The 10831-nt window shown below is 36.5% G+C and overlaps 1 protein-coding gene across 2 annotated transcripts; it reads left to right on the plus strand.

The window, feature by feature from the left end:
• LOC104441277 (tRNA (guanine-N(7)-)-methyltransferase) lies at positions 1–5739 on the plus strand. Of its 2 annotated transcripts, none has more exons than XM_039311020.1 (8): positions 1–425; positions 510–566; positions 647–722; positions 2264–2394; positions 2484–2533; positions 2610–2694; positions 2815–2913; positions 5336–5739. In XM_039311020.1, the coding sequence occupies exons 1-8, from the start codon at positions 192–194 to the stop codon at positions 5561–5563; spliced, it is 960 nt and encodes a 319-aa protein (XP_039166954.1). In that variant the 5' UTR covers positions 1–191; the 3' UTR covers positions 5564–5739. The 2 variants fall into 2 exon arrangements, with proteins under 2 accessions (XP_039166954.1, XP_010052651.2); XM_010054349.3 differs by having other exon boundaries at positions 2–425; positions 2264–2340.
• Positions 5740–10831: the final 5092 nt, after the last annotated feature.

The following is a 10831-nucleotide window of genomic DNA, read 5'->3' on the forward strand; positions in this document are numbered from 1 at the left end:
TTTCATTCTCTAAAAATTTCTATGAACAATAAAATCCCCCACTCTCAAATAGGCAGGGCCGACTTATGCCCGGTTGGGGATACCGAGGATTCCAAGCGGAGGGACTGACCGTGTTCTCGAGCAGGTTCCAATTTTCCTTCGCCGCAGGAGCTTCCATGAATGCCTGAAAGTCGAAGCTTGAGTCGGCATCAATGGCCATCGTCATCCCCTTCTCTGCTTCCTTGCGCGCTCCTCTCGCTTCTTCACCTCCACTCCTTCGCATCGCCAACCTCGCCGCGGCAACCTGCGCTCGCCGTCTTCGGTGTTACGGTGGCGGCACCGCAGTCCAGCTGCAACGGCAGCAAGAAGGGAAGAATCGGCTGGGGAGCCCCGAGCTCGTCGCCTTAGAGTACGCGGGCCTCAATCTTCCTCACAAGCTCTCCGAGGTAACGCCGAGCGAAGTGGGTTGTCGATTGCCCGATTCGAGAGTCCGGTAAAAGCGAGTTCTTTTGTTGGTTCTCGTTTTGCAGGAATTGGGTCATGTCAGGACCAGGCAACATGTCAATCCTCTCAGTTCTTCCTTCTCGGTACGCGTTAAAAATTCTTCCTTTTTTTCCATTCGGGTCCTGCGTTCGCGCTTTGTCTGATTCTGGGTCGGTGATGACAGATGCCTGCGCAAGCGCCGAACTGGGACGAGGTTTTGGAGGACCCGACCTTGCCTCTGATGGTGGACATTGGGTGTGGTAAGGCCATTTTGGCATCAGGATAGTTTTTGCCATCCTGTAAACTTCTGTTTGCATTCATTGTAATTGGAGGTTGGATAGTCCTCTGTATTTCTGGATATTGACTGTATTTGAATCCTTGGCTTAATGACAACTTCGGACATTTGCGAATTTCTGTTGCGGTAGGAACCCGAGTTAATGCGCTTGTGTTGTTGCAGCATGTAGAAGCATTTTGCTTTGAGGTCCCACACGACACGTCTTGATAATTTGCTTGACTGAGGTCATTGTATTAGATGAATCTAATTAAGAGAGAGCTCATTCTCTTGCGCGTGTTTGTCCATTGTGTCTGCATGAATTAACAAAGAGGCTGCAATTAAAGGGGCTAGCCATGTAATAGGAGATAGTTGTAAAGAATCAAAATGGTTAAAGAAATAGGCAAATAGACAATAGGCCTTCAAGTTTTTTCTGGTTGACTTTGCATTAACTTAATGCTCCAGTCCACTGCTATTGAATCATACTGACATGTGCACCTGCACTGTAATAAAGCATTGGCAGATTAGCAGACATTCATTTCTTTAAAATGTTATATTTTGGAAGCCATAGCTTTCAGGACTATTATTGGTGCTATGTCATCTTCTCTCTTTTATGTTTGTGGTGTGCTGCTTACTCAATTCAATTTCCTTTCTCCTTCTGTCAATGGAACTGCTCCAGTTGGATCATGCTTTTGAGGATCCAACATTTATATCTATTTCTCATGTGACTGCATAATTTCTTTGCAATGAGAAAATCTTGGTTCCTAATGGTAGAAACAGAACCTTTCATACATGAAGAGAATCAACTGTAAGAAAGAATCAATTGCTGTATTTGGATATTGAAATTCTCCAAATTTTCGATCAAATCATTCAATATGTTTTAAAAAGTCCTTGTTGAACACTTGAATAAAGCACCATTGTCCTTGAAGTGCTTGATCTGAGGGTCAACCAGTAATCCAGTGACTTGATATATCAATTTCCTTCGTTAGTTCAAATGAATTGGTTTAGGACATTATGAGTGAGTTTTTGAACCCATAAAGCTGTTGAAATACCACTATTTAGCTTGTTTATGTTATAGACTGTAGGGTGATTTACGTTCTCATCAAGTGACGGAGTTACATTGCTTCTCTTCTTTTTATAACAGGTTAACCACTTGTTATCTTTTCATTGGCAGATGCCAAGCACAGTTCATATCTAATTCCCTTGTATGTGTCTTTCCATGTTCACTGGATGATAAGCATGATATATATCATATTCCTTTGTGTATGTCTATGTTTATTGGAATAATGAGATTTGATGGTGTGACTGAGGTGAAACTACCTGGAGGAAGAATAAACAGTTTCATCCCTTAGAGTTTGGGAAGTGACATTTGACGTACTAAATTTTATTTTGCTTCTTTATTTTTGTTTAATTTGTCTTGCTGAATTAGTCATTATGATTTTCATTTGAACCTCATTTCCATAAACATGCATCATGTTGCTAGCCTGCATTAGAAATCTTTCTTCAACTAATAGTACTTGATATTTCCAGGCAGTGGCAGATTTCTCATGTGGCTCGCAAAAGCAAATCCCACAGGAAACTATCTGGGACTGGAAATCCGGCAGAAAGTATGGCATGAACACCTTGGGTTACTTCTAGCACACTCAGCAATGACTCTGATTGTGTTAGTGTACTACAATCTTGGTTTACTTTCATTCTTATATAAGAGCATGGAGATTTAGTTCATATTCTTGTAATATACTATTTGCAGCTTGCTAAGCGTGCAGAATGCTGGGCAAAGGAGCTGGCTCTAAAGAACATGTAGGCTTTGATTTACCAGCTATTGATAAATCTGCACACCATTGTTTTTCTTACAGCTTTCTTGACTACATTGCAGACATTTTCTGTTTGCAAATGCCACAGTCTCTTTCAAACATATAATATCCACTTACCCAGGTCCTTTGGTATTAGTTTCAATCCTTGTAAGTATCTTGTTTTTGAAACTTTTTAGGAACTCATATCTCTTTACCTCCCAAATTATTTTAACTAGTTTTTATGATGGAGGAATGAACTTAGCACTCGTGCTCCATATTTTGTTGCAGTGTCCAGATCCTCATTTCAAGAAAAAGCATCAGAAGAGAAGGGTTGTGCAAAAGCCTTTGGTAGATTCTATTTTGGATAGTCTAGCTCCTGGCGGAAAGGTATGTGCTGCATTTCAGTTATGTATTGTCAGTAGAATGATTACTTCTGGGTTCTTTCCATCAAGTGTTGTTCTTTTTTGCTTGCTAGCTACATTTATACTTTCTCATGTTTTGTTGTGAAAATATGAGTTAGAGGATGAACTTCAAATGCACATGTGTGAGGACCTGTATTGGATTGGTTTAATCCACTATGCAATTCCGTTAATAGAGAATAATCACTGCTTAGCCTACAAAAATCTTGCTTATTCTATTCAGTCCATATTGAGCTGATCATCTATTCATACTAAGATAGAATACCACTGTGATAATCTATTTTTTTTTTCCTTTATTAGCAGTTACCGCTCAAACACCAAAAAAAAATAATAATAATAAAATAAAATAAAAATTGAGTGATTTTATATAGAAAATTCAGCTGCTGATTATAGCAAATGGAAAGAGTATTTAATCCTGAGGATGTACTTATGGGGGCTTGCTACAAGAGCAAAAATTTGTTAGTTTGACACAATAGCTGTTTATGTACATCAGTTCTTAATCCCTTGTTACGATCAAATGATGGGGTGCACTATCGGGGGCTTGCTGTAAGAACAAAAATTTGTTAGTTTGACAGGATAGCTGTTTGTGTACATCAGTTTTTAATCCCTTGTTATGATCTAATATTTCTCATTGACATTGAGCAAATGTATAAAAAATAGTGTGAAGTGATATGATAATGAATTAAAATAAAGTCACTTATTAATACCACTGGGGAAACTGGTGAAACCTGCAATGAAAGCTGGGTAGTAGGTATAGCTCCTGAGTTCTATTCCTAGTAAGCATTCCTACTTTCAAATGAGGGATGAATTCTCATTCCTCTTATGTTACTCCCAAGAACCAAACTAGGTCTTATTACAATGTTGGTAATTCAAGCATGTTTCCTCTTGAATCAATTGTGCGGTCTGGGATAAGCAATAGTTTTCTTGTGAGATCTGTTCCAAGCGGATTACAGGTAGTATCCAGAAGTTAAAGCTTTTCTGACACTCAGTAAGGAAAGATGAATTGATGACTCAGTTGCACTTGCATCTTCTGTTACTGAAGTAGGGAATATGAAAGTCAGTCTATTCCATTGAGGAGACTCTTTGGCTTGCTCACCTTTTCATTTTAGGAGGTAGCAACATCTAGTATCTTAAAATTTTTTGTATTGGCATTTGATAGTCACAAAATCTGACCCTAGATTGATCTGCATGCCATTATGTTGTGTTATGTTATGTTATGTTATGTTATGTTATGTTTTTTTTTTTTTTTTTTTTTTGTGTGCGCACGTGCATGTAGCTATTGGAGTTTGACAGATAAAATCTTACCCTAAACCATCAACAGGTGTGTCATTCTGTTATGGCTTGTTAAATAAATTGCACATATTGTTTGTTCATTTATATCCCCTTGCTATATAGCCCAAACTTTATGTTGCTGAATTATGGGCATAAAGATTCATGCTCATTACATTTTTGCACTTTAAGATTCTAGTGTCAAATACTTTGTTTGAACTTGGAACTGAAAATAACATGTGGATTAAGGAGAAGGCAATTTAGTGAAAGAAGCTAGAAATCACCGCTTCACATTCTCTGGTGCTTTGTTGAAATCACTCTCCCAGTCGTGGCTAAGCTTATGACTTTGGGTAGGATAGTCACTCCCATCTATGGCACCAAACTTAATATGTTTTAAATTCTTTTGTTATTCTCCGCAAATTGTAGCTTGCACTGCCACATTGCAAATGCAAGTGGAGGGGGGAGGCGGAACTCACACTTTTAATAAATACTTAGCCAAAAGTTTATCTTTCAGATTCATGGAAGTCATGCTCAGATGTCCTGGGGCTTATGATTTGCGATTCATTCAGTATATAGATCATATATCTATTGCACATGGTCCAGAGGCTATATATCCAAATTTCGTTCAAATGGCTAAAGAACTGAATAAGCTTGCAATCTTGGCATGATTTAAATTGCAGACCATTCTGTTATCTACCATGCCCCAGATGCAGACTATTCTTAAACCAGTTTGTCCTTTCTCGGTGCAGCCTCTGATTTCTCCGCCAAAATTGTTTCTGCCTTCATACCACAGCGATTGATTCCGCAACCAATAGCAATATCTCTCCGTATTCTTTACATTTTTCTTGTGTCATTCGTAGCAATCTCATGGTTAAAGCATGCAGTGTGCTTTTAGTATTTGGTACAATTCCATCGATGGCTGGGCAGCAATTGATAATGATCCCTTCATTCTTGGATCTAGACAAAGTCGGGTCATTTTCACCAAGTTAGTTTGCACGTTCTTTTTGGATTTTTTATTTGATTGATGTAATACTAGTTTCATAACCATCATCTTATCTTGTTCTAAAATACATATCTAATGTTTAACGTCCCATGTTATTAACCGGAAGTGATGATTGCAGGTATTTATACAGTCTGATGTGCTCGATGTGGCTGTCGACATGAGAAATCTATTCGACGAGAGATACGATTTGCTTCAACACGTCGATTCCATCGATCCGACAATTTCGTGTGACGTGGATGGATGGTTACTGAAAAACCCAATGGGGATACGAACAGAGAGAGAAATCCATGCAGAATTCGAAGGCGCTAATATATACAGAAGATTGTACCAGAAGAAGCTGGCGTAATATTAGGGTGGCGTTTCCCTGGTATAGGCTGTGATGAGGTGGAAAAGTCTAGGTCATTTTGTATTTGCTTATGCAGGAACGATTCTTGTTCTTTATAGTTCTCTGGGTTTGGATAAGAACAAGATTGCCACCTCCTCTTGAACAACTCCACTGCCTCTCTCCTTCCAACCACTCCACCCACCATTTCCTCAGCAATGTAATGCTGGCTGCGAAATTGTTGTCCTATATATATATTATATATATTTGCACGCAACGCGCAATAAGCCACGAATCATGCATCCAATCATTTGTAAATTTCGTTGAAAATCATGGCTTTTTAATAGTTCTTTTGTTTTTATCTTGAATTAAGAAAACTCACAAAGTTTCACCCATTTCTCAGAATTTTCCATGATGTTTTGTTTATCAAAACTCATGAAGACTCTAGGAAAAAAAAGCTTTGCAATTTTCCCGATTGTCACCTAATATCTTAGGGAAATTACTAAAAAAATTATAAACTTATTACTAGATCTTTAAATTTGACCAATTTAATCCAATGATATTTGACAATTTTGGTTGAAAATTATTATTGTGGATGCTTGTTAATATAGGTTGAATAATTTTTGTAATTTAAAATTTTCTTTTTATCTTCTATCATTATACCTTGAAAAAAATCAATAATAAATAATGATTAAATTATACAAGTGTATAATTAGTGTCAATGTTAGATTTTTTTAAAATTGGTACTTAGTTGCAACAAAAAGCTGATAATTAAATCAATCAAATTGAAAATTTTATATTAAATTAGCACAAGTGTAATTTTTTTGGTAATTTCTCCTAATATCCTTTTTAAGTTTTCCAAGTGGCCTCATTAGATTGCGTGGCGTAGTCAATGTGGCTAAGTCACCGTTCCTTCGCAGGAAGATCCCTTATTCTCCAAATCTTCCACAAACTCAGGGCCAAAAACACCACCCGCCTACAAATTTGGACTTCCATAATTCGAAACCTGTCGACAATTGCCCCCATCGACCCCTGTACTTGACTCACACACACATTCTCTCTAGCCATGTAAGTGCCACATTGCTGCCATGTAAGTGCACTGCATTTGACATGTAAGTCAATTATGTCTAGAATTTTTAACGTGGCATTTGAACAGCTATTTAACAGACACATTTCCTCGTCAACCCCAAGTTTCCTTGGGGGATGTCTGCAATTTTCCCGTAACCAAAGGATCTTTATCAGAACAAATAAACATATAGCTCCCTAAGAGCATTTTAAGCGCACAAAAAAAAAAAAAAAAAAAAAAAAAAAAAAGTCCAAGGACAATATTTTACAAATAAAAAAAGGTTCATGTTCATCTCATGACATTATCCCCTTGCAGAATGTAGGTACAATTTAATACTTCATTTATTTCATGGAAAATGAAGATTTAAAATATGTTTTCTGAAAAATTATAGTTTGAATTGCTTGAAATAATTAGTTATGAATTTTTTTTTTATTATTGATAACAATTTATATTTAAAAATTTTTTGGATGATAAAAATATTTTTTTCTTTCGTTTTTGGGAAATTTTATTTTTTGCAAACAAACGCACTCTAAATGGTGACCAATCATACCTTAAACATAGACTTGGATAAGAAAATGTGCATTTTAACAATTAACGTACTTATTGTTTGCTTGCTTTGATCGGTTGAAGTTTATAGGTTAAGCTTTATTATTTTCATATAATATGGATGCCGTGCGACCAAATAAAAACATTTAATTCAACTAATTTCATTGTGAACTGTTCCGTTCGCATCCATGAATACACAAACTGCATTTAAGAGTATCGCACTTTATTGACAATTGCTTATTTTTAAATCAATAAAATAAAACAATGTCCTTAATAATCAAGAGGCGATACAGTAATTTTGTAACATAAATTCTATATGCCAGTAGATATATAAACACACACATATACATTAAGATAGTATTATAACAGATTATACTAGGCTTTATGCATGCACCTTGCATGTACTCAATCATTATCATGTGTATTTTTATGTGAACTTTATAATAACATGCGTGGTCTCAACTATTATTTTGTATATTATTCCAAAATTAATACTATAATGATGATCAGAAGGAGATGATATGAGGAGCTGATGTGGGGAATTTATGTAACTATGTTGCGTTTTGTCATTTAGATTTATAGTTAAGATAAGATTAGATATGAAATCTAGATATTTTGCTATATCTTAACCATCATTTGGTAAATCGTAATAATAAAGTCAAATATTTTAATATCTTGTCATGTCCATTGTTTGTATACACAGCATACCGATGCAAATGAACCTAAAAATTGCACAAACAAAGATGGTAAAGATCTCTTGCGACACTTGTACTTACTTCATTTTTATTTGCCTTTTTATTAGTTTCCTTCTTGTTTTAATTTATGTTTTTTTTTTTTTTATTCTTTTTCCCCTTCCTTCATTTTATAATAAAAGTTTATTAAACAGTAAACTATGTCAACATACCTAAAATACTAAAATACCTCAAATATGTAACAAATACAAATACTGAATAAATATTTATATTATAAAATAGAAAATTTCACATATATAAATAAAATAAGAATAAATAAAAAATAAATTGATGTTTTTTTTTTTTTTAATTTTGTATATTAGAATTCAAATATTTAGGGTTAATACCAAAAAAAAAAATCCTAAATTATGCATATTGGGACACAAATACCCGATTTTTTTTTATTGTGTTATAAAAAAATCATGAACTTATATCCGTGTGACAAATATACCTTAAATGGAACTAAAATAAATGGTATATATATCACACATATATAAGTTTGAGTTTTTTCATGATAAAAAAAAAAAAAAAGGGGCATCCATAACACAATGGGCAAGTTCAAGATTTTTGGTGATGCAAAAAAAGCTTGAGATATTTATATCACGATAGGCATAGTTTAGGGATTTTTTGTGGTATTTACCTTTATTTATATTCAAATATTATTTTAATTTTATTAATTTAAGAAGTTTGTTATTCGAGAAAAATAACTTTTGTATTACGAATATTAAAAATCATATTCACATTTATCTCACATTCCCATAAGATAGTTTTATCTAGGTTATATCCATTTTATATCTAATTTATCTTGTGTTGTATAAGAACCAAATATAGGATAAGATAAATTTTATCTTACCCGAATTTTATCCTACTATCAAACATGTAGAGCAGGTTGGATAGGGACAAAGTGCTTTAAGAAAATGAAATTTTACTTTTTTGTCATTTATTCCGTGAGTTACAGAAATTCTATCTGAGAATAAAATGGCAAGAGACCTAAAAGTGGGAATAACTCACTATTCGAGGTATATAATAAAAATAGATAACAATGTGTCCTAGCATTTCCCAAAACTGGGATCTTTGCAGCATCATTTTGATTTCTTTTACAGAGAAAATATGATGGATAGGGAGATAAGATAGCCCCTTTCATCTAGTCGTGGCTGAATTATAGACGTGCTGTGCTGCAAAATGCGGTAATCCGAGGACTTCATATCATATGGTGGGTTTGTTGAAATTTCACGAGGACACTTATAAGGCGACCAAATAAGCAAGTTTTGCAATTTTTAATATACCAATTCCTTTTGTGGTATGTAGAAAAAATCGAATATATCTTGTATTTAGGTGCTCATTAATGAGACCCACCTACTATTTTAAAGTTGTCACTTTTGAAACTTTTTTTTTTGTTAATCCAACTTTTAACTTTTAATTTATTTTCAGACTTTTATCCTATTTCTTTGTAAGACGCGGACGTCAAAATTCATACTTAAAACTAAATGTCCTCACTCCAACTTCTTAAGAAGATAATAATTCGAACTCTCAATTTCTATCTTTCCATGTAAGAAAAGGGTGGTTATTGGAACATGCATTATTGATTTGGCTTTTTGAAATTGTATGAAATGATTTCCTCAAGGACACTACAGTTCTTGAGATACTGCAACCCTGGTGGGATATTTGCTAAATACCTTATAAACACCCCCTCTACCAATTGAAGTTGCTGTAGAAATGCTATATTAAAGAATCTCTAGATAGCAAAGAGGGAGGGAGCTCGTGCCACGCCCATGCCCTCAAACTTTGTAAATTGTTTTGAAATGAATTTTTAACATCTTACTCCGCCCTCACAATGAATATGAGTAGTAGCAATTATCAATTGCACATATATATTTTAGGGCCGTGCCTCTTTTTGATCATTTTTTCAATTATTGATTATGGGATAATATGAAATATATTGACTCAAGTTTTCATATTCTTGTCACCCATCAATAGAAAAACATAGATATCGTAGGAAGTTTCCTAAAATCTTCGGAATATGTTAATCCTATGTTTAAATTCGAGGAAAGGAGGACGGGGGTAAAGGTCAACGGACGTGCGTTCGCACGTGAGGCGGAGAAGACGCGTCCAAGTAAAGCTTTTGCCGCAGATAAGTACGAGAAAAATATTGGGTACGTTTAGTTCTCCAACGTAGCAAATAAGAAGACACCTTAAATTGCGCCACGTGTCCAACGTGAGCTCACATTGTCAGGGAAATTTCCCCCCATTTTTCTCTCTCCTCTCTCTTCTCTCTCCCCCCTCTGCACGATTTCTCCCCACTTTTCTCTCTCCTCTGCACGCTTATTTATTTATTTATTTTTGTGTGGATTTCTATGTGTTTCCAATCCGACCCATTTTAGGCCGCTTTTGTCTTCACCGGCACTAGGAATCAGCGCTTCTTGGAGGGATTTGGGTTCTCCACCTCGTCGTCCACGTTGTCGGAGACTGCGAACCGGGGGGAGAACTCTGGGAGTGCCGGGGTGTTCAGATTGAACTCGCGGTGCCCCTGACTTCGCGTGTGAGTTGACGCCACGCCCTCCGAGACGCTCACCCTGTTGGCAGTCAAGGCGACGGCGACGCGACGGCGGCTGAGGAGACAGGAGTGGGGGCCTCATAGTGGTACCTCGTGCCCACCGAGAGCTTGGCCGGTAGGGGAGCTCTTGTGGCAGATCGAGCACTCGTGGACCTTCCCGGACATACCGGAGAAGGTGGTCGTCGCGGAGGTCGAGGTGGCCGGCTGTTCGTCCGCACCGGCGAAGAGAAAGTGTGTTGGTATAGAGGAGAGAGGAGAGAGAAGAGAGAGAAGAGTCGGGCGAGAGAGCGTGCAGAGGAGGGAGAGAAGAGAGAGGAGAGAGAAAAGTGGGAGAGAAAAGGTGGGGAGAAATTCATCGAGAGAGCGTGCAGAGGGGGAGAGAGGAGAGAGGAGAG

The sequence above is a fragment of the Eucalyptus grandis genome, chromosome 4, assembly GCF_016545825.1.
Source record: "Eucalyptus grandis isolate ANBG69807.140 chromosome 4, ASM1654582v1, whole genome shotgun sequence".
NCBI lineage: Eukaryota > Viridiplantae > Streptophyta > Magnoliopsida > Myrtales > Myrtaceae > Eucalyptus > Eucalyptus grandis.

Coding starts and splice junctions, on each gene's coding strand:
- LOC104441277 (XM_039311020.1), top strand. CDS start 192: ATGGCCATCGTCATCCCCTTCTCTGCTTCCTTGCGCGCTCCTCTCGCT. Junction 567..646: donor CTCTCAGTTCTTCCTTCTCG/GTACGCGTTAAA, acceptor CGGTGATGACAG/ATGCCTGCGCAAGCGCCGAA. Junction 2,695..2,814: donor TGGTATTAGTTTCAATCCTT/GTAAGTATCTTG, acceptor ATTTTGTTGCAG/TGTCCAGATCCTCATTTCAA.